General features: G+C 48.4%; 2 protein-coding genes across 2 annotated transcripts; both read right to left on the reverse strand.

Moving 5' to 3' along the window:
* Positions 1-650: 650 nt before the first annotated feature.
* On the reverse strand, positions 651-1,571 carry LOC119094283 (carbonic anhydrase 1-like). The gene has a single exon (XM_037217356.1). It carries the CDS (start codon positions 1,530-1,532, stop codon positions 651-653), a length of 882 nt encoding a protein of 293 aa, XP_037073251.1. The 5' UTR covers positions 1,533-1,571.
* Positions 1,572-19,271: 17,700 nt separating this feature from the next.
* Positions 19,272-19,771, reverse strand: LOC119094284 (carbonic anhydrase-like). Its single transcript, XM_037217357.1, has one exon. It carries the CDS (start codon positions 19,767-19,769, stop codon positions 19,272-19,274), a length of 498 nt encoding a protein of 165 aa, XP_037073252.1. The 5' UTR covers positions 19,770-19,771.
* Positions 19,772-24,493: the final 4,722 nt, after the last annotated feature.

Consider the following 24,493-nt stretch of genomic DNA (forward strand, 5'->3'; position numbering starts at 1 on the left):
AACCCGGTCAAAGTTGCGGGGAGGAGGCACTGCTTCCTCATTCCAAAAACTAAGCGGCAAGCGCCCGTTCTGCCCGTTCTGCTCCCCCTTATCCCTGTTCCCGCACCTAGAGCATCTCAGTTTCCCTCAGCCTTTGATGGGAGCTGAAGCTGGTGCTGTTCCGCAGCCAGGTGTAGTGAAACTGTGGATAGTTGTAGCAGACGCACATGCATTGGCCATTGCACCTGTTTCTTTATTGTTTACGGAGATGAATTAAATACACGCTTAGAATAATTCAACACAACAACGTACGCCTCAGGAACTGAGTATTGCCGTACATCCGCCAGCTCCTCCCTCTTTCCCCCCTCTGTCCGTCTCAGTCAGCAGAGTCACACATTGCTTCATGACAGGCCAGGTACGCTGTGCGTGTCTCATGGACATGCTGCAGCATGAACAGCATGGAGTGCGTGAACTGCGTGGACTGCACCCATGCATGTGCGTGCATGTGTCCAGTCCTGAAGACCAGTCAGGTGGCCGTAGCCCAAAACTTTAGGCACGCGCTGCTTCAAACGCGGATTTTTCCCAGAGCAATGGCGCGGCGGACCCCGATATTTCTTCTAAGTGCACTCCAGCTATGCACGCGGCTCATCACAGTACGCACATGCACACGATCATCGTACACCACCGCCAATGGTTTGCAGTTTGGTAACCAGCCGTCCCGTCTGGAGCTGCAGCGGCCGCCAGTTGTTGACCAGTGGCAGGGTCATGGCCCTGTCCTGGAACATCTTCGTAACGAGGCCGTTCAGAAAGCGGGCGCTGATGTCCGTCTCGGCGGCCGACACCAGCCACGTGACCACCGGGTTGCAGGGCGGACTGGTGAAGCTGCCGTAGTAGGCGTAGACCTTGGTGAGGGCTCCGCTGAGCAGGCGCTGCACGGGCGTCAGGTCGGCCGGGAAGGTGAGACGGCTGTCCCTGGCGGACAGCTGATCCAGCCAGTTCTCCAGCCCGAAGGTCGGGAAGCCCGGCTCCACCAGCTTCTCGGAGCTGCGCAGCATGATGGACACCACCGCCACTCCACCCGCCTGCCGCTTGGCCTTCTGGATCCTGCCGTAGAAATTGTTATAGAAGACAAACTGCGCCTCGGCTTCAAAGAACTTGCCGCCAATGGAGTGCTCCGATCCGGTGGTGCCCTTGCCATCGCCCCAATGGAACTGCACCTCCTCCAGGTTGTAGACGCCGAACAGCGGCTTCTTGTAGGAGACGAGCTGGATAGCGGGTGCGCTCCTGTTGGCCGGCCGCAGGCGCAGCTCCAGGCGGCGACCCGTGTTGGTGGCCACGACCTGACCTTGCGCCAGCCCGGCCGCGCCCACCACCTTGGGCGGCAGAGAGAACACCACCCGGTGGTGGGTCAGGGCGATTGGTGACTGCAGCGGTCCGTCACACAGAGGGAACGTGTAGTTCCAGCGCGCCGGCTGATCGTAGTCCCAGAGGTCGGCCGGCGCGTCCATCGGCCAGAACTGCAGGACGATGATGGCGTACCACCATGGCAGCATGGCCGTGAGCTCGCCGCCGCTGGCCGCTGCGCCTGGGCCTCCTCCGCTCGCACCGCACGGCAGCAGAACTGGCCGCGCCGGCCCCACCACCCCCTTAAGTAAGGAGGGCGCTGCTGGCGTCGCAAACAGTCACATGAAAGATTGCTTGCACATTTTTGCATGCGGGCGAAACAAAAAATGTGAGCGCGACGTAACTCAAACCAGTCTTAATGCAGCAGGATTGCGTGGTTTGGTTGTTGCGCGGTAAAAGGGGAACAGTGATCTGCAATGATAGCACATTTCATTGGCGGCACGGTGCTGGTTTTTGGCTGGCACATATGACGCTCAACGCCATATCGGATGGCACAGGAAAAGTCAAAAGGGTCACGACACGGTCTTGAAACGGCATGGGTTAACACATGTGGCTTGCCTATATAAGCTGATTGCGTTTAAGACTGGCAGGTGCTTCCTTGAAGTTATTATTAAGACAGTTTAGTAACTTATACTGTACGTATGCTGCCGTGCCCCTGTCGACCTGTACCTGTGTAAAAGGTTTTAAAATATTTCAGACGTATCGGAGATCACCCATAGTCATGCTTTGAAATCTTTCCGCGTTATTTCTACGGCCATCACTTCGTTTTAAGTAAAAACTGCCCTGCGGAAGCATGTATGTTAACATACATCATGCCAATTTCTTTCTGCGCCTTCTTTAAAACAACGTTTATAGTCCTAAGTCTTTTACACATCAATCCTCAGGAAAACCACAGCCTGCACTTTGCTTGCTGCGAAATAATTGAGTGTAAACTGCCCCGTCCCACGACGACGTTTATACCACTGGTACCTTATTTGGTGCCATGGTACTCCCCAGGCACATTCTCCTGAAGTTGCGCCATAACTAAAATAGACAGGGAGTGGGACACATCGCTTATCGTTAGGCTTATTTTGGTATCTGGTAAAGTGAACTCTGATGTTTATTTCTTTCGCCAATATTCACCAATTTGTAATGCTACGTTTGCGTATTTGGTCCCATGGCAGCCATGGGTTTAATCCCTGTTTGTCCTATTTTTGATCAATTCAGATTTGACACCATTTTAGGTCTCTGTTTAGTGTGTAAATCCTGCGTGAAGAGGAATACTCTCTCTTATTCTAATCGATTTTGAGATGTAAACCGCACTCCCCTGTCTGAATATACTGAAGGTATTCAGGTATCTTCACCATCTGTTGATCACATCTCGTTAAGCCGAATGTACGCTTGGAAATGTATAACCCGTGCAGACTTAGAACTTGAGTCCCAATCGAAGGACCATTTACGATAACCCAGTCACCATCGACGAACTTTCCATTTAACATACGAGGGCTTCAGAGTCCGTCGGACAACAGACGTGCTTGGGGAAGATCCGGTTTGGGCAAATCCGGTTCAGCAGGTAGCAGATCCAGTCGGTGTGTCAACTAACAACTGCCATATCAACCCATTTGTTGACCAAATCCATACCGCTTTTCATATATCACCCAGCGGCTAGATGCTCTTCGGTTAGGCATTGACGCCTTAGTTCTGACCCTGCCTACCCTGCTTTCTTTCGGAGCAGTTTCTCCATGTTAGCGGAAGCAGAGGCGGATATAAAATAAAGACCAAACGCTGCGTTTGTTATGGAGACCGAGTCAAGTTTGGTAGGATGCCAATGGTATGGGCTGTTAGGAAGAAACAAGTGCTTTTTCTTACCTAACCTAACTTTAAACAGGTCACCAAGAGTGCTCTCACCGACATCCGCGCAGCACAAAGAAACAGGTGTTAAAGGTACGATTTCAGCTTCAGTCTGTGTGCACATCGATGGATGATGCACTCAATGACTAATAAAGCCAACAGCAGTTGAAACGCAACAAATGCACCTTCTTACTAAATGCAAAATACAGGCCATTGCGTCCCTCAAAGTCCCATTACATTGTCAAACACCACAACAAAGCAGCCATATCGGCTCAACTCCTAAAACGATAGGATAACGATAAAGTTAACTCAAATATAGACGTCCAGTGCCACCCTCTGAGTTATCACAAACTTTGCGAACAGCATCTTTTAGCATTAATTCCGTGGAAATTTTTGCCACGCATCTGGTCCAGGAATTGGTCGCTTCATTCGGACATGCTCGTGGACAGATTGCATCGCTCTATTGCAACATGCACATAATGCACGGAGAACAACCCCGTGTGTGTAACGTGTGGAGAGTGGACGTCAAGCGAAGCCCTCGACCAGAGGAGAGATGGACACTGAAACCGCCAACAGTTTGAGCACGTACTTTTCTGGTCAGTGCACCGTTGTGTTCTCAGGGTGTACTTGGATTTAGGGGTGCCTTTGATGAAAATGTCATCGCAGTACGCATTTTTAATAGCTAATTTACAGTCCGTCACCTGACATTACAGTCACAGTCCGCCACCTGACAGTTCCACAGCAGCGCGCTTATGATGCACTCCCATGCATCCTGATCGCTGCTGCACCATTATCCTTAAAGCGTCGAGGATGTGCTATCCACACGTTTTTCAGGAACAGGTCATTACGCCTGTTAACGAATTCCAGCAATTTGTTTCAAGATCGCAAGTCTGTTTTTCTTCGTCAGCGTCGGTCACTGGCTCCTGCGCGCTGTCTGCACAGATTGGTCAGTTCCTTTTCATGGCTGTCACCGTGTGTGCGTGTTGTGGTTGCACTTGTGATTAGAACAACCAACAGTAAAGCACAACAATACGCTCCAATTTGTCCCCGTGTGTAGTGACATTGAAGGGCTGCAAAGCCTGGCAGAGTCGCATAGCCAGCCAGCCAGAACATGGCGTGCACTGGTTAAATTTCTTCTCCTTTTGGGGCATCGTATGCTGTTTTTCTTCATCCTCTCGTTGCTTAGGGCCGCAGTGTACAACTGCGTAATAGGTAAATACTATTGTTCGTCTGACCGGCACTAAAATTGTGGACTTCTTGGCAATTTCAACCTCGGACGTTTAGAGATCGCCTCACTGCTCCGCCGACAGATCTAATGAAGGCTCCACTTTTCAGAGCCTTACTGCTGTTATATAGATGATGTGCCATAGAGACATAACGTTATTCGCGGGGTTTGGTATGGCCGGAAATTTTGTGTAGCCTATGAAGGTCTGCAGCTCGATTTTCTTATGAGGCTCACATTATCATTGCCTGGTTGATGAACGATATATTTACGCACAGAGCGGCCGCTAAATGCGATCCTGCACAGCCGTAGAATGGAGAGAAAAACAACACACGATGCATAAAATTCACGGCCATGAATCAAAATATCCGTGAGTATTCAGCCCTCTACAAAGTTCCTTGGTAGCACAGTCGCTCTCTGGCGGCAGGCTACAGCGGTGCCTATAGTACTTAAAACCTGGGAAAAGTGGAACAAGCGCCCTTGATTACGGCCCCGTCGGCATAACATTCTCCGTTTGTAAGGTCATGGAAAGGACGGTGAATGTGAGCTTTCATAGATTTTAGAACGCCAGACCTTTCTTACCAACACACAGGGTAGATTCCGTAAGCAGAGAAGCACGACTGGCCACACCTTAACTCTTGATACCGCAGTGCGGACCGGGCTTCTGAACCAATGTCACACTGGCCGCTAAAAGCTTTCCATGCCTCGTGGAAAAATGATTTCTTATAAAACTTTGCTGCTGTGGCATCTGCAGACACATGGGAAAGTTTTATAGACCTTGACTGACCTATTTCTTCAGGTGTTGGCTGGTTCTTTTCACTCTGACAGGAATCAGCAGGAAAACGGTGTACCTCAGGGCAGTGTATTAAGGATTATTACTTTCGTAGTCATGGTAATGATACACGTGACGCACTTCCACATGGAATCAGCAGTCATTTGTTCGTAGGTGGCTTTGATATTTGGTACAGTTCATCGACCACTCGCACGATGGAGCGACAGCTACAGATGGCTGTTACTTGTCTGGAGAAGTGGAACATTCTCAACGGATTCCGGTTTTCCACATCGAAGACAACCGCACCTCATTTCTGCCGCCGTCGCCGTCATTGTCCTGAAATGGAGATCAGGCTGCATGGACAAGCCGTCACCACTTAGATTCCCGTGAAATTCTTGGTGTACGATTTGACCGACGCGCTACATACCGAGAGGGCATATAAAATGTTCACGTTAAATGTTTAAAATCCCTTACAGCGAGTGTTCCACATTTGTACGGGGGTTTGAACTGAAGAAGTCATCTTGAAGATCATTTGGTGTAGCTCACAACCCTGCCCCTGCTGAAACCTAAATCCTTCTAATTTCTAAGCTACACGCCCGCTAAGATGTGTTCTCACGCTCGCATTCGTACAAAGAAGGGGGAAGTTTATTGTAGCAACTGAAAGAGCCTTTGTACGCCACTCGAAAACATCATTTTGTAGGTGGGATGATCTGGAAACTGCACTAACTTGCGAGTTTAGTGCAGTCCCAGCATCTGCCTTCGCGGTGCTTGCGGCGGCTGGTAGCCCTCCAACAGCACGCTTTCTATGGGCGATGTTCGAAAATGATCCTGTGATAGCGCGCAGTGCGGCGAGGTGCACCGTGTTCAAGCTACGATTGGTCGGGTCTGATGTACCGTTATAGATAAAGCAGCCGTAGTCAAGCTTTGGGGAAACAAGGAAATGGTGCAAAAATAAGAGCGTCTTCCTACAGGCACCGTATAGTGTACGTCCCACGCACCGTAACCTGCTAAAGGGAGCGCGCTACATTTGAAGATATTGAAGCAAGCATCACATGTTATGAAATAAGCTCACTTATAAGTACGAGTATACTCTTAAGTCGAAAAGGCTGCCCTAGACAGCACCCTTTCTCCGTTTAGTAAATGTGTCCATCAATACCTTACTGTTTGCTTACGTCATCGTACTTGGCACATCATTGATCGTGAATCAACTAACGGTCATTATGAATCAACCAACGGTCGCTATGAATCAACTGACGGTCATTATGAATCAACTAACGGTCGCTATGCGTGAAAATCGTGATCACGAACGCTAGATATGGATGACTCGACAAATATATCTTTGTTTGGCCTTGATCAACGCATGGAAAGTGGAAGGGCAGGAACTGAATGACGTTTTTATGGATTCATAGATGTCTGAGTGACCTTGCAAAAGGTTTTTTGAGAATTTATAGACACGACCGGCTTGAACTTACGATGTGTCTTCAGATCTAAATCCATGAAGACTGTTTTTTGTGAGCTTGCATGGCCAAAAGTGCATGTTTCGTTATCCAACATGCAAAAGCAAAGCGTACTCGCGACGGAACTTGAAAACACAGCCTTGGAGCACATAGCCTCCTTGGACTGATACCTGGCGACATATACGGATGGTTCTAAGATGGATGTAGGTGTAAGATTCGCTTTTGTACGTGGTTCTGCAGCACGCTCCTTAACGCTGCGTGTGCACACGTCGACTTTCCCTTCCGAGCTTAAAGCCATCATCAAAGTTATCTGTTTTGTAGGGTGGACGATAACGATTTACATTTGATTCTTCCGGCTTCGCGTCTTACCGCACTGGATCAAGCAGGAAAAACGGTCGCACCGTGTTGCATCCCGAGTCACGTCGCGATCTGCGGAAATGATCTTACCGACGCGGCAGCAAAGCGCGCTACAACTGGGACAGGCAATCCTGTAAGACCGCTTCCAGCTCAAAACATGTACTACGCAGAGTCGTCCTTTATGCAGAAGCGATAGCTATATCACTGGGACTCGCTGAGTGCCAACAAGCTAACGTCAGTAAAACTCTGATTGAACCATGACAGTCGTGTTTCCGCAGCAACAGGAGGAAGCTGCCCTTTGCCACTACGCATAGGTCACGCATATGCTACGCACCGCCACCTCTTATTGGATGGCTAAAGAACGCTCCGCAGCCGATGCTGTGGCCCGCTGACAGAGGATCACGCACTCGTCGCTTGCCGCCTCCTAACAGCAATGCGAGTCCAGCTTTTCGGACACAACGCCCACAGTCGCACACTATGCAACTTTTTAGGGTATTATTAGTATGCTCTCTAGTCTCCCAGGGCGTTCAAGTTTCTTTCCGCCCTCCATTTTCCATTCATTTTTCACCACGATGCCATGCTTAAACCTCAAGACATTGCAGAGTGGCCCGTTTGATAAACCTGTTTGATTTGCGGCCCCGCCTAAGCTGATAGTCATGGACACTCCATGACCCCCTGTAGCCGACGCGCCTGAAAACCCCAAATCATGATATCAGGTCGGCGACCTCGCAAGGTACAATTGATTTGTTACGCCAAAAGATCCGCCATCGAATTGCTCACGGCTCTGCAAAGTTTGACGCGGCTACGCCGTGCCTTTTGGAACTTGATCTAAAAACTTTCCACGGGAGGGGGTCAAACTGACACCCCAGGGCCCGTCCTAAGACTGATATAAAATCGAAGGCTTATGTCAAAATCTTGCTGATCTTTGAGGGGCCGAAGACATCATAGACAAGTGTCTTTGGGGCGTCAGAGAAAGGTGATGGTGGTAAATTGCTTAAAATCACTTTGCATTGTGAAGTACGAATCCGTTAAGTCTAAACAAACAACAAAAAGTTTTGACAAGTGCATTAGGCGCCACCGCGTTCAGCCTAGCCAACGTATGCACATTTAGTTTAAGTGTGTGTGTGCGTGTGTTTTAGGTTTAGTTGTGTCGTGTTCTTTCGTTTTTGAGTAGTTACTAAGGTGTTTCTAGGAAAAATTAATAACACTTCGGGCTTTCCACAACACTTCTGCGCCCCTTTTGCATTTGGCCAAAAAATAGGTTATGTTAGGTAAAAGATAGGAGCATGCTATTTTTTAGAGAAATGAGCACGTGCATGAATGAGCTGTGCTCACCCGTCCCCACTGCCTAAATGATTTGCTGATATAATGACATGCAATGGATTAATTACGTGCTGTAATACCTCAGTAGGTTCAAAATGTTGGCAAGATCATAATGAAGTAGCAAACTGCCTTTGAATATCCTTGCAGCATGGCTGCTAGTATTTCTTTCAGTTTGCCGACATGGCTACCATGTCATGCTCAAACACAAACCTAAAGATAGAGGCAGGTATCAATATATCACATTTTGTTGGGAGTCACTAGATTTACAGAATGCCAAAACAATGTTCTCTCTCAGAAGTACAAATCTCGCACGCCCACTTCCCATCACATCAAGATCAATACGAGGCACTGGCACGCACCACCAGTGATCACACCTATTTCAAGCGTCTGATTAACACTCTAATGTCAAATAAGTGTGAACTCACACTGGCACAACCCACAGGACTATCAAATTGCAGGTTTTCTCGCAATGTCCTCACTGATTTTTGGTCATAACACCGCATTTCACCACGACCTCCCAACAAAACAATGTCCCAACGGCGTTCATGGCAATACAACTCACGAGTTTGTACTTTTAGGGTACAATTTTTGTGTTCAATATTTAAATTTGTCCTACAATGCGTGCTGAATATTAAGTAGAATATATATATGTATATATATATATATATATATATAATTACCGTAATATTTCCCTAATTTCATAATGCCTTTCTAGCCCATAAACCAGCGCAATGTTCTTTGCTGCGGTACACAACACGCCAACCGAGCTGTCCGTGAGAAATACATCTGTAGAAGAAGAAAAAAACGTCAGCAGGAGAAAAGAGTCAGATTTGCAGTCGCATCTTCTGTTTTATAGCGTTCGGGAGAGTGCCGTTTTTTTCGGTGCTGTCCCTTTTTTGCAGACAGTGGCGTTCTCTTCTTCTAGCATTGACCTATGGTCTACAGATAAGAAGAGATGATCCGTTGACGAAGAGTGCCGCACAACCCGAAAATGCTCACGCTTCCGTTCGCGACACGCATTTAGCAGCGAAATCTTTACTAGCAGCCAATCGCCTTCCGTGGATTGCATCATACGTGCCGCATCATCGCTATTGCGAATGTATCAGCGGCCAGGCTGTTTTGACCATAAGCAGAAAACAGCCTGTAATATGATGGCATTATATGACGTTTTTATGACGACATCGATGCCAGATGACTTTGGAATAGTTTCCCAATAAACTTTTCGCACTTTTGCGGGCGTATAACTCAGGAACCATAGGGATTTGGGTCCTAAAATGGGAATGGCCGTGAACGGCATCAAAAGGTCCTCAAAAAGGCTATTTCAGGTGAAAATCCCATGCTAAGACGGAACATTGTCTTTGAGTGCTAGTTTGTGGGATAATACAAGCCATATAAAAAGTTAGATAGTGCAACGCATATGAAAATCACAAAAAGCTTTAAGAATAAAAAACGTACAAAAAAGCGCTAGGTCCAGAACGTGTGAATGCAGGTGTGAGCTGATTAGTCAAGAGATCGTGAGTCTGAAAGGAGAACTAGGGACGGTGAGGAGCGTATGTGGAGAAGTTGGGAGTGACAATGTAATATCTGAAGGAAGAACAGCAGATTTTCAAGACAGACAGGACTGTATAAATTGTATTAGAATGAGAAGTTGGCGAAGGTGTCAATGGAGTGCGGGGAGCTAGAGTCAGATTTTAGCTGTGCTCGATGAGCTCAAGAACCTAAAGTTAAGGCAGGACAGGAGTGAGAAGGTTAGGCTAAATATGGGTCACGTGATACAGGTTAGGCACAACAGGCTTAAAGAGAATAGGCCAGATGTAGGTCAGGATGGTAGTAAGGAGGAGCACTCTACTCACACGGATGAACGATGGCAGGTAGCACAGAGAAAAGGATCTAGGCCTCCACGGGTAAATGCAGGAAGTGTATCTGTGCATACTAGGAGCAGTTTTGAGACACTGCTGAATGATCACAGGGGTGAGGCAGGTTCAAGTAAAAGTGATGGTGAAGGAGAGGTTGTGGTAATAGGGAACTCTCGAGCTAGACATCTAAATAGGGCTTTTTTGTAAAGGAAGGAAGGAAAGGATGGATTTGCCTCACTAAGCCTGGAGCCAACGTCAAGGAGCTAGTGCCAGTGGTAGTGCAGGGCGTTAGCGAAAACCATGCCAGTGCAGTCATTGTATAAGTCGGAGTCAATAATATAGGGCAGGAAAATAGTGAGGACGTGATTCAGGATTATAGGACCCTTTTGGCCACTAAACAGCATAGTGGAGGTAGGAAGGTAATAACAGGAATTCTTCCCAAGATCGGAGCATCTCGTGAGCTGAGTTCCAGGGCGCTGGTGGTCAACACTGGAGTAGGGAAATTTAGCAAAACGTTTTGCAAATTTTCCCTTCTCCAGATTTGCCTCACATTTGTTGATGAGTGTGACAGGTTTTCAATTGTAAAGGACCTCTATCAGAGAGATGGACTACGTTTCATTGAAAAGGGTGTACACGTCCTGAGTAGGGTGTACGAATATGTTCTTCAGGGAGCTAGCTTCTGGGGATGGGAGGGTGAACATAGATCATCTAGGTGATGTAAGTTAAAATTTGTTCAACAGTGAGCTAAAAAGAAGTTCAACATCCCGGGTTGGAACGCAGATTTTGACCAATTGTCCAATGGCCACAAATATATATTCGCTTGTTTTGAAGTAAATTTTCTTCAGCAGATGATGTGCGAACCCACTAGAGGAGATGAGGTTTCTGATCTTGTTATGACTAGTGAGGAGAGGTTGGTAGATGCGTTGACAGTAGGTGGGACACTGGGAAATAGTGGCCATTATATTTTGAGGTTTTCAACGTGTCTAGGTTATTCAGGTAAGGTTAATCGTACTCTTATTCCGAGTTTTGTTAGATTTGAAGAACTTACAGACTTTCTCGCTAGCATTCAGTGGAAAGATATTCTAACTGGTCTCACTGCACATCAGATGTGGGAAGCGTTCAAGGATAGTTTAAAAGAAGTACAGAAAAATGTCATTACCTTTAGGAAAATAGGAGAAAATAGTTCTAGAAAGCCTGACATGGCAGCCATGGCTGGCACAGGCGGTGCATAATTTGCTGGTGATGAAGAAGAAGGCATATGACAGGCAAAAGGCGCAGAACACAGAAAGCAACAAGGGAGCATGTAGGATTGCAACAAAAATCTTAAGCAGGAAATCAGGGTAGTCAAAAATTTATCAGAAATACACCTAGCAGGCACTTGCTCTGGTGGCGTTAAAAAATGCTTTAGTTACTACAAATTCAAACCTGAGGGATCCTCTGCCGGCCCCCTCGAGGAAGATGAAAAGTCCTCAGTGGAGGACACGAACATGTATGACAGGGATGCTCTTAGTAGGCAGTTTTCTTCAGTTTTTACAAAGGAGACTATGTATGATCTCTATGAAAATAGGCAAGATCTGACTGAGAGCCGTATTGCAGATTTGATGTTGGCCGAGGGCATGGGAGGGGAAAACTTGGAGGAAATAAAGGTTAATAGGGTGGCCGGACCTGACCAGATATATGGATGGGCGTTAAATGAATGGGCTAGTGCTTAGCCTGGCTTCTTATGATAATATATAACATATCATTGAGTTTCGCAGAAGTACCCGAGGACTGGCGCAATGCCGATGTAGTAGCGATTTTTAAGAAGGGGACCAAAAAAATTGTCAGCAAGTACAGGCTCGTGAGTCTAACCTCACTAGCATGGAGGATCTTCGAGAAATTCGTTTAGGCTAGCATTGAGCCACACTAAGAAAGGCATCAATGGATCACTCACACAATCACACAATGGATGGTCAACATGGTTTCTTTCTTTGTAGGCTCTGTTTGACAAATGTTCTAGAGTTTGTGGAGCATGTTACTGGTCGTATAGATAGAAGCAATGGTTTAGAAGTTGTCTGTCTAGATTTTAGCGAGGCGTGTAGTAAGATGTCACACTGACGCCTCATATATCAGTTAAAATTGCATGGCGTTGAGGGAAAAATCCTTGGCTGGTTAAGGGCTTGGCTGCTAGGTAGGACACAGAGAGGTGGTCAATAGTACAAACGGCATTGTATTACCTGCTGGGATCTTTGCTTGGCCAGCCGTGTTTGTTGTTAGTTCCATCTGCCAGGTCACCTCATCAGTGTCGCCTGAATATTGTCCATCCCTTTCGACGAGCATAATCAAATAGCCACAACCATTGTTCTCATTGCACGTCTTACCTTGCGTTTAAGCTTCGGAAGACCTGGTGGCCCAGCGCCACATAGCCTGCTTTTGGGAGACAGTGCCTACCCGTCCACCCCATGGCTCATGACTCCAGTACCAGCGCTAGCTTCACTGGCAGAGGAAGCGTGAGTTGCTTGTCTGATTGTGTGCATGCTTCCGACTCCTTTCGCTTACGCTATCATGAATCACGTGACCCATCATATTCATCCGCCATGTTACTGCCTCTTTACAGCATTGTGTGACAGGCTGATCTTACTGTGACAAATGTTAACACTCTACAAGGCACATAGCGCGGGGGTAGAAAAAGCCAGCAGTACACAACTTGTGTACACGGAATGCTCAAATCTATAAATAAAGTTATAAAAGTCCAAGACAGCTCACCGTAGAGGCACGGTGACATGTACCGTCAGGGCATTGCCACTAGCAGAAAGTTGTGGACGATATTGGGTGCAGTGCGTGCCAGGAGCACTGCCACTGTACTGCTGGTGCAATCATTACCATCGTGGGACACAGGGTGATGTATCATGCATCCTCAGCGGGGTGGTGCTCGGTTGCTGCTGTTAAGAATCTCCGGTATTTTTGTCGTACTTTTCAGCGTTTTGCCCGCAGTCACAACCGAGCTCATGTCGCACACGCGTGGTAGTGGAGAACGCCTTCGGCACACTGAAGCGCCGGTTCCCGTGCCTGCATATGGGTCTCCGCATGCGGCGCATCGAAGACAGCGTGCGGGTCTTACGGTATATAACAACACATATAGGGCGTGGGTCATAGCTTGTCAACAATCACCACTGCGTTCGTTTACTGTTCAATCACCACTGCGTGCTCAGCTAGGCACATTGTGTCATACCAAGATACTAGGACGCGCGTTAAGAGTTTAAAAAATTTATGCCCACATTTTCATCGCCGCTGTTTGCCACGTGTTGTCTGCTGCTGTTGTCTGTCGTCACGCAACAGACAGCAGTTTGCTAAATGGCGTTGTACATTTTGTCACTTGTGTTATGTTGCTGATCGTGATGTGCTCAGCTGAGCAAATTTTGTTAACCGAAGTACTGGTACCTTTAGAATTTTATAACATATGCAAGCTCATGCATGAAATTTGCAACATGGAGCTTTGATGAAGGAAATTTTACAATAGGTCAGCAGCCTGACGGTTCAAACCACCCTGTGATACGCATCTTGAACGTGTTGTGTCCTCGTGGGAACTGTCCCGTTTATTTTGCTCTTGTTTCGTGGTTACGGGTTTGAGGCACCGCCATGAGACGTGGTATAGCGGTTGGTTTCAGCGACGTTGTCATGCCTTGGCCGTTGGCCGACCGATGGTCGGTGCCGACCGACCACCATCCGTGTTGGCAGCGACCACACAAGGGCGCTGAACCACCCTGGAAGGATTTTATCGTGCTGCGCGCCGCAATTGGACGACGGCAGCGCACATCACGTAGCAATAAGACAACGGCACCGTGCATCACGTAGCAATTGAATGCGCGCCGTCCGGCGCGCGGTGGTGCGCGGTCATCATTCGTGTGACGTATTGGCGAGCAACCGCATGGTGCGCCTGGTGCGGCTGATGGCAACTCCGCCGCTGATTCGGCGGCGTATATTGAAATATCTATTAAGCTAAATGCTATAAAAAATTCGAGGTGCTGTCCGCCGCACTTGGGGTGGATTACGGACCATGCGCAGGCACTAAGTCGCCAGCAGGTCCGGTCACCCAAGTAGATCGGTAAATCAGCATCAGCTTTCAAACTAGTATATCGCCAAGTGCATGGGTGGAGTTGCGCAACGTGAGTTGGAAAGTTTGTGATGAACAGCGAAAATGACTCACCCACTACCCGAAATACAGTCACACAGCCTGCTTTTTTCTGGGTTCGGGCTTATTTCTTGTCGACGTTGTAATGGTCAGAACCATGTTATATGCAGTTAATACGGTGAGGTGTCCAAAGTTTGGGTTCGCACGAGGACTAGCTTACATTCTCATTACTTGGGGCATAGTTTCGCGATGTAGGTTGGTTGGGAGAGTGGGAACGCTGAACAATACATGAGACGAAACCTCTCTCAGGAATACAAGGCATGAACTCCATTCGGGGAGGGAGATTTAGCACGAATTGAGATGGAGAGGAGGAGGGAGTCCCAGCTTAGCAAGGAACCACACACCAGCTCGTTCGTCTAGAGTTGCAGGTAAATTTTGTGACAAAAAGGCATGTTTTATCCGTTGTCGGCATCTCTGAGCCCGTGCCACACAGAGGCCCTCACATTTGCCCCGAAATATGTCAACCAGCGGGCTACTCCACACAAGCGGGCTACGTACCATCAATTATCTCGTTAAGTTGGGTTTCGGGTTTCTAAACATGGGTTGAAAGTAAAATTGCGACCAAAGCCGGAAGAGGGGCCAAACTCATCCACTGGCCCCGCAATACCTGTTTTGTATCCAGGGGCGTGCGCAAAGTTGAACAATACTTGGGGAAACGACCAAAAAACTTAACTCAGAATGAAGCGAACCGCAGGCACAGCAAATTGTGTGCGTCTTAAAGCAGCATCGCATGATCTTGATCATCCTATTGCTACATGTCTATGTGGAAACATTGTTCATGGCCAAATAGGCCACGCGGCACTACTCGGCTATGTAAGGCATTCCACGACAAACTATTCGCTGCGCGCCGCTTCCCCGCCGTCCTTGAGACGTTCGGCCTCTACGCAGCGTACACTGTTCGGCCTCTACGCGGCGGTGCACGGTCGCGCAAAGCCACCCAATCATCAGCGCTCGAATCGGGCCATTGGCTGAGCGTTGGTATTCAGTAATCGGTTAGTCAGAGCGCTCCTCGAACAAGAGCAGCAGAGTACTACCATCGTCGCCTGTTTGTGTCAGGGAGATTAACGTCCATGTATGCAGGCACCTCCAGGTCAGATTCAGCAGCGTACACAACATTGCCATCATGCACAGAGGTCATGACCACACAGCAATGTCTGAAAAAGGCAAAGTTAAGCGATTTCAAAATTTTATTTGGTCTTACCAGATATGTTTGACATGTGAGTTTTGCAGCACAACCATTGATTCCTTCACATTGATGAATGACTGAATGCAAATCATTACCTCAGTGTGGAGCGGCTCAGCATTGGTGTAACCCACACTCACACATTTGCATGCTGACTGCAATGTGTGCAGACCAATGAACTGTTCGTTCACAGGACATGCTTACTCACTGATGCAAAGTGTGAAGTACTTGTATGTTGGTCAAAATGTCCACTACACATTGGCCATTGAGGAATTTTATGCAATTCCTGTCATGAATACACTCACATCTGTGCATGGACATGGTTAACCAGCATGGTAATGACAAAACCCACTCAGCTGTGGAGCTACGCTCAGACTCAGATGCTCTTGTCTGTGGCCAGGGGGTGATAGCAGGCAGCTGCATTAGTTGCGAAGCTGATATGACAAATAAAGAGTGGTCATTTCTAAGTGAGGCCATATGTCAGCAGTTCAGATAACCCCTGAAAATGAACATATGCTCTTACATGCAGATACTCTTGTTATACATGTCAATGACTTTGATTCATCACTTACATCTTAAGGAACAACAAAAACAGAAGCAAATGACTTGCAGTGCATCAAAAAGTACATCATTCATGAATTAACAGCCGACTCATATGGCATTCGCCAAAGGTCCGCATTCCCGTGATATGTCCTTGATAACTGTCATGCAATTAACCCATCCATGGTGACAATCAATGCGAGCCGCTACTGTAACTGCTCACGTCTTTCATGAGGCCCATGAGCATGAAAGCTCCTCCTTCTCCGCAGACGACTCGGAGTGCTTCATGTTGGTTACTTCTTAACAATGTAAAACAAAAAGCAATCTACACCGGAAAACGAGCCCCGCTGCTCAATGGCGCCGGTTTGCAATGGCGACCGTTACGGCGACATACATTGCACTCATAATTGGTAGGTTCTTGATGACCATCGGCAGCAAGCATTACGGGTTAATACTCTTCACCAAAAACAGATTGGAATATATGACACAATTATTAAAAATGATTGAAACACCAAACATTACAATTTTAGATAAACAAGTCTTACTGAGCCTCCTATTATTCAAGGCACTATTGTTCTAGGATGTGCGTCGGGATGACAGCTGTCTGCTCTTTGGGCCAAATAAGGAACGTCAACCGGAGAAGAAAAAAAAACAGATTTTACGTCGCATCTTCTGTTTTATAGTATTGGTGAGAGTGCCGGCCTTTTTTTCGGTGCCGTACTTTTTGCGGACAGTGACGTTCTTTTTTATAACACCGGGGGAATATTACCGGTCCCGGTCAAGGACTGAAGAGCCATTCCACCCCATCGCGAAATGTCTTCTGGCTGTCATACTGGCGACACGGGGCGGGATCTCCTGGTTAATCCGGAGGCCATTAGAAATATATATCATATCACATTGTTCCTCTCCCTGACACGGGAGGCCTTCTGACCCGCTCAGCTCACCCCGGATCAGCACAGGAAGACTCATTGATGCAACAACACCCCTGATCGCCGTAGATGGTCCAATAATTGTCACATAGACTTCAGTTCCATGTCATGCCTTTTCTATGTTCCTCAAAGATATTGAAGACCCCTGAACGTGGATTGTAGATGAAAGAGGGTCCCAAATTTGTATGAACATGACTAATTCATGTTCGTCTTAAAATGTTCAAGATTCAGCCAGAATTAACTATCGATTAAAAAACTCTGCAGTACGGTTTTGAACATGCGCGCTCGTGAGTCATAGCAACAACAGCCCCGACGCCCGGCGTTGTAGCCTCCATAGGCCGTGCGGCGTTGGCCCGTGGCTGACATTGAGCGATGGCCAATAAGCAAACAAAAAAGATGGCGCATGTTGAGAAAGATGGCTGATGAGCCAGGCAAATTGGCATACATGTTTAATGCGATGCAAAATTGAGCTAAACGCAACCTTAATCCGAAAAGTGGGACGGGGACAGTTATCACTGCTGCCCCCCAACCTTGAAAAGTGGGGGGGGGGGGGAAGACATGGCCTCCTGTCCCCCTCCGCTGTTCATACACCCATACTTCGAATGTTCTTGTGGATTAAGATATAAGCAGCCGGAGGGGTCTCGTGTGCTTTCCACTTATACCTGAAAAGCAAGCAAGGGAATCAAGACGTTCATCTTTGATGAATAAAAGAAACTGCTCCGGTAGTCCGATTAGATGCCGACCTACTTGAAGGCATGCATCACTGTCATCTGGGTGAGTTGCATCAAACTTTTGAAATGTTCACTGTACTATTCGCTAGTTTCTTAGACAAATGGCTGCGCATAGCAGCTCAGTAGTGCAGTCTTGGCTACACAGCGAATATTGCCCTGGCAGCACATGTTCGGCTGGCCTTCATAAGCCCTAGAGTTTTTAGTAGAAGCCGCCGCCTGTCATAAATTCGCATGCTTCGAACGCACCAGAATCCACTAAATCCCAAGTAGCTCGCACATTGACTTAAAAACCCCAACCACTAACATGATGTCACTCGCGCCGCGCGCCGCCATCTTCACGGATGTCCCGCTGACTCCCGAGATGTTAAAACGTTTTGCAAGCCCAGAAGTCGACAAGTGTGACGTCATACCTGCGCGTCACGAATCCATCATGGCGGTCCGACCAATCATGGAGCAGGATTTCAACCACTGGTAGCACGGTAGCTTAGATGAATCGCGGCCCTAATGGTTAATTGTTTGTGACAAAACTGCATAATGTCCAACTAAATTAGTAAATTTTCATCCTCAGACATGTTTCGTCACCATGTAACTTTCAACTTGTTCTAGAATGCTTCTTAAAAGAACTCGTAGAAATAGTCAAAGTATATCAATTTTTACTGGACCGATGGTATAAGCCATGACACCGTTAGGAAGGTATTTCGGCTGCGTTGCCTTCTCGTATCATGGTTGACCTCGTACTCATGCTTTGATGACGAACATCGCATAGACCTACGAAACAGGTGCTCTGTTTTATTTATTATTACAAGCATTTATGCAACGGTGCACACACATACGGCTATATGATGACCGGGGATGATCGTTTAAATAATGCCTGGGACGCACGCCCCGGGAATTTATATACAAGTAAATATGTTACGTCACACAATCACACACAAGGATCATGAAACTCATACATTAGCTGGACATCGTAATGGTATGCCGAACAGCCATACGCATACACACGTGTTCGCGGCGCATTTATTCGTCAAAATCGCATGACTGCGTCGGTGGTGGGTGCCTGACACCAGCCAGTAACGGCGCTTTTGATCCCGACACCAGCCAGTAACGGCGCCTTTGGTCCTGACACCAGCCAGTGACGGCGCCTTTGATGCCGTCCCAATGGGTGATAGCTGCCGACCTGGCGCCATGCTGTGCTGGCCCCAGACATCGCGTCTAGGGCGGACTGATGTTCTCTGTGACCAATCGTCCCTTGCTGAGCTGGATGGGCCGCCGGTTCCTGATCAGCTTTATGTTGAACGTCTCGTCCTGGAAGATCTCGGCGTATAGCTGGATGATAAACTCCTGCTCCAGCAACATCTCGGTGGACGAGACCAGCCACAGCACCACTGGATTGCAGGGTGGCTCCGTCAAGCTAGCCGTAGTAGCTGTAGTACCGCGCCAGTGCGGTCTGCATCATCACCATCATCGGCGTAAGGTCAGCGTTGATGTGGATGGTGCTGTTGATGGCGGCCAGTTCCTCAAGGATTAAGATCGATCTCGAATGTGGGGAACATGGGATGAGTGGCAGGCAGGTTCCAGGCGCCATTGAGCGGCACCGCCACAATCACCAGCCCGCCCGGGTGCTTCCTGGCCTCTTCGTACGTGTCGTACTTGTTGCTGGCAAACACCATCTGCGCCTCGGCATCGAAGAACTTGCCGTCGATAGTGTGCTCGGAACCATGGTCACCCTGGCCTTCTCCCCAGTGGAAGACCATCTCCAGGAACCTGTAGGTGCCGAAAGTCGGCTTGCTGGGAAAGGAGAGCTGCATGAGCGGTGCGGTTAAGTTCTCCGGCCGGAAGAAGAGCTTGATGTTGCGGCCAGTGTTCATGCCCTTGATCTCGCCGTTCTGCAAGCCTGGCGCAAAGTCCACCTTGACGCGCTCAGTCTCCGGCCCGCGGCTGCTGGGCGTTGGCACCACGTCAATGGGCGATTGTAGTGGGCCATCACACAGCGGGAAGTAGGTCTTCCAGGCCATCGGATCCTTCGTAGTTCCAGAGCTCCAGCGGCGCGTCGGCGTGCAGCTGCAGCAGCTGCAGAACGAGCGCCCACGCCAGCATCTTGGCGCCTGTGGGGCTGGGTCCGCTGGGGGCTGCGTCCACTCGTCACTGCACCTCGGTCGTGGTCTCGAGCGGACCAACTGACGGACCGGCCGCCCAACCCCCCTCCTTTATGGACTGATGGCTGTGATTGTCCGCCGCGTCACGCTATGTCACGTGATCAGCCGTTTTCCTCCGATCCTAAACCAGCGCGCCGAAAACCAACCACCGGGCATTTTACCTTTTTCGGACGGCATGGTGGGGCCGGTGCCTTTGGATCCGGAGTCCAGAGTGAGCCGTCCGAGCCGGTGAGACATCGGAGCTGCTCCGGATCCAGACATGTCCTAAGGAGGGACACTGTTGCGGATGGATGTGGATACGGACGAGCTGACACACCCTGATATGGATGGGCTGGCACACCCTGATCTCGATGGGCTGACACACCCTGATGTCGATGGGCTGACACACCCTGATGTAAATGGGCTGGCACACCCTGATCTCGATGGGCTGACATACCCTGATGTCGGATGGGCTGACACACCCTGATGTGGATGGGCTGACACACCCTGATGGGGATGGGCTGACACGCCCTGATGTGGATGGGCTGGCACACCCTGATGTGGATGGGCTGACACGCCCTGATGTGGATGGGCTGCCACGCCCTGATGTCGATGGGCTGACACACCCTGATGTGGATGGGCTGCCACACCCTGATATGGGTTGGGCTGACTGGCGCAGGGTCCAGTACATACAAAGTACAAAGTACTACCAGTACAAACAATCACTGTGAGTATGACGGGAGAGAAGATTGGCGTCTTGAGCGCGACGTGAAACATCGGGGTAGGTACTCGTGCTTATTCCTGATGCGACATGCATGACTGGCAAGTACCGTTTTCGGTGCCAGCAAAACTTATTTATAGCACATAAGCGCAGACGCATATAGACGGTGGGTAAAAGCGGCGATGTGTTACTTGTGTTGCCTCTCTTAAATGGGAAACAATTGTCATGTATTCAGGCGCACGTGCGCTGCACTTGCTGCCTAAATTCTAGCATAATCTGCATCACATGAAATATAAAACGATTTGCCAAAATATATTTATTGTATGTCTGCCATCCACATGTACTCACCGGTTTGATGGTATTCGGCAAGATATCCTGGTGACACACACTTGACCAACTTGCAGCATGTGCAACGGTGTCAATACGCAGGCTAATGTAGCCAGGTACCTTTGGAAATCCGTACCCATGGGTCTGATCAAGAGAGTGCGCGGTATTCGCAATGGGGAGGCTCAACGTAGCACGCGGAAAAATCACTGAAGACCCGGAGTACTGCTCAAATGTATGGCATAACATCAAAACGGCTTTTGCCATTTTTTCTGTTTTGATCTGTCCGTTTATACTTTTGGTTTTTAATCGTCATTCGTGATTCGGGCACATATCACTGCTTGTTACATATCTGACGCTGAGGGGGCGGGGGCAAATGTCCTTGAGGGCTGATATGTAAATATGGCACTGAAGCTGATGAATGCCTTGAATCGCCCGCCTTTCATCGGAGTTTAGGAGGCGGGAGTTCACGTTTGTAGTTTTCTGTTAATTTCGTGAATTCGCATGGCTTGAAACCGTTTGGCTATGGGTCTGGCCATAGGTGGCACTGTCAGTAGATAAAACTGATCCATTGGTAATGGTATACGGCATTGGTGGCTGTGACCTCAGCGGCGCAAAAGGCCAACGTGGCTCTGTACTTTGCATGGGCCCTCTCCCCCGGTTTAGGCACCAGCTCGCTGTACGCGTTTGAGACCTGAGGGGTATCAGAAACGGAGGCGCTGGCCCTATTCCCGGTTTATGGCTGACGCACCTATGAGTCGGACAGTGTTGAGGGCCGTTAGTGAGCTATCGGGTTGAGAAACAACATGTATTGAAGCTGGCATATACATTTGCCTACCGTACGGCTGATGTTGCGTCATTGTTTTTAAGATTTCAACGGCGTTGAGCATGCTTATGCTTTGACTAATCACTCCATCTATCTTTATATCACAAGAAAACCATAAGGGGAGAATGGGAGTTGCGAGCGTTAGCGCGAGCACGAATGAGCAGTAAGAGTGCAAGCTTAAGTGCGATAGGAGAGAGAGAAGAGAGAGAAAGGAGAGGAGAGAGAGAGAGAGAGAGAGAAGAAGAGAGAGAGATAGAGAGATGAGAGAGTAGAGAGAGAGAGAGAGAGAGAGAAGAGAGAGAGGAGAGATAGAGAGAGAAGAGATAGAGGAGAGAAGAGATAGAGAGAGAGATGAGAAGTGAGAGGAGAGAGAGAGAGAGAGAGAGAGAGAGAGAAACACTCTCAACCTTACGAGATCTGAATCCAGGCGTATACAGTTTGAGCATGTGCTGTGAAGCTGCATCTAGCTCACTCAGGAATTCATTGAGGAGAGAAAATTCGCTTGGCTGCCCGCAATTTAACCCTGATTGAGAGGCTAAGGAGCCAAAACAACGAAACTCAAAGATCGAAGGAGTCGCACTTGATGAGATTTGAAACCAATGGTTAAGCCATTCCACTGTTTCGTTGCGGCGTGTGATCAAAAACGATATGAATAACACATATCGCAAATATGATGTCGGCACAAATGCGAAAAAGAAATGGCCTGCAAAGGTAAGATTTCCATGAGGTATGAGACGGCGGGGCAGTGGTAGTATGAGACGGCGGAGCAGTGGCAGTATGAGACGGCGGAGCAGTGGTTGTATGAGACGGCGGAGCAGTGGTTGTATGAGACGGCGGAGCAGTGGTAGAATGAGACGGCGGAGCAGTGGTTGTTTCGACCACGGATCGTGTGTCACGCGCTTTTGTTGCGTTCTCACCATGTCTAAGCTATGATGGTCGCTGGGGAAGCTACATATTGAGCCGATATGCGGTATGTTGAAGATGTCCGCTTAAGCTGAACAGCAGGCAGCCGCGGTTATTGTCCACATGCTGGAAGGTTAATATCTATTGTATTTATCCGTACCCGGTGGTATCTTTCCACAGGTCACTTTGTTTTCGTAACGGCAGTCTGCGTTTCGTCGCAGGGTTGCAGTGAACACCCGCTTCAACGCCCATGCTTGACCACACGTGGTACTCCTTGTGTCACCAGAGAAGCTGAGATGAGGGAGAGACAGGTATTCAGAGGAACGACGCACCTTCAACCGTATTTTGTAAACTGCATATGACTTTCCTGTCACTTGGTGTTTCATGCTACTGGCTAAAGCTTCAAAGTCTTTTGATGCCAACAGTGCAAAAAACTTGGAACCGTGAGAACAGCTTTTGACTTCAGATGCAACAAATATGGGCGTTCTTTTTGCGACACCCTGTATCTCAGCTGGCAGTGATGACAGCCAAAAACCCAAGATCGAGTAAACCTTCTCAAGACCATGTGATGTCAACCACAGATGAACCGGTTGGCACTTGTGTGATCTTGAAGGGGGCGCAAGAAAATTTTGGGCTTTGCCTACCATGGAGACGAACCCCTCCACCCGAACGTGCTTGTTTTTCACTGGAGACATGCCATCGTACTTTCTTTTTTTAGAGCAGAGAGCCCCAGCCAGCTGAGCCACGGCCGGACGAACCCGAACCTGCTGAGCTCCGGACGAAGAAACCCGAGCCCGCTGGGTTCCACACGGAGAAACCCGAGCCTTGCTGAATTCCGGCCGGACAATCCCGATCTGCTGAACCCCGGCTCAATTGGAATGGTTCGCTCTGTTCGGTGTCGATGACCGAGAATGCTGTTGTACTTTGGTCTCCTGATCCTTAGGCAGCTTGTCCCATATGTGCACTCTTGCTCTTCGGCTGTGCGTGTTACTTCCGCGTCCGTTGTTTGGTTTACAGTTTCTGTTTATGCTGGCCTCAGGATTTTTGAATATTGGTCGTGACATACGCTTGGCAGCGCGATTTGCTTCATGTTTTCCGCATAGTTGGGTTATTTCCTTTTTTCCTTAATAATACGCCTACAAAGTTCTAAGGAAACGCACGGGTATACTTCACCTGTAGCATGAAGGGATCTACTTTACAACACAGAAGTGCAATCGTAACAGCATGTCTGCACTTTAGACGTGTGCTGGAGACACTTAGGTCATATGACCTGGACACTGGAGACACCGGAGACACTTCGGTCATATAACCAGTCAGCATGACTGGTCATAGACATTCCTATCTTGAGTAAGCTGTTTAAGACATTTAGCTGTGTAGTGAAATATTTAGTTGCAGCTATTTCCAGTCGTCACCGCCTTAACTCGCTTAACTTAAAACCGGAAAAGGGCTGATCAGGGGGCCAAAAATGGCTCGGGAATGACAAGGGCACCATAGCTTACATGGGTCCACCCTAGATTGTTGCACTCACAGCTCACCAACGTTGCGGCCTCGCTCATTTTTCAGCTGAAACCCTGAAGGCGAGCCTTCGTTTTAAATCGTCGTGACCAGGATATTCTTCGCATCGTTTGTGGTGAATAATGGCAAACGTACCCGGAAAGTGGTCCGACACGAAGCCTGAATATGGCTCTGTGTTGACGGTGATAGCCCCCAAAACTATGGCGTGCTAATGAACACTCACAATAGTCGGACTTACACGCTGTGGCAACCCGACACAAAGGCGCGGAAGGGCTTGTAATAATATCAATCTAAAATCCAGTTATTTGTTTGGAT

Source organism: Pollicipes pollicipes, unplaced genomic scaffold (assembly GCF_011947565.3).
Source record: "Pollicipes pollicipes isolate AB1234 unplaced genomic scaffold, Ppol_2.1 Scaffold_4002;HRSCAF=4701_pilon_pilon_pilon, whole genome shotgun sequence".
Lineage (NCBI taxonomy): Eukaryota > Metazoa > Arthropoda > Thecostraca > Pollicipedomorpha > Pollicipedidae > Pollicipes > Pollicipes pollicipes.

What these genes read in the sequence shown, in the direction of transcription:
- LOC119094283 (XM_037217356.1), bottom strand. Translation starts at nt 1,532, where the DNA reads ATGCTGCCATGGTGGTACGCCATCATCGTCCTGCAGTTCTGGCCGATG.
- LOC119094284 (XM_037217357.1), bottom strand. Translation starts at nt 19,769, where the DNA reads ATGGCCTGGAAGACCTACTTCCCGCTGTGTGATGGCCCACTACAATCG.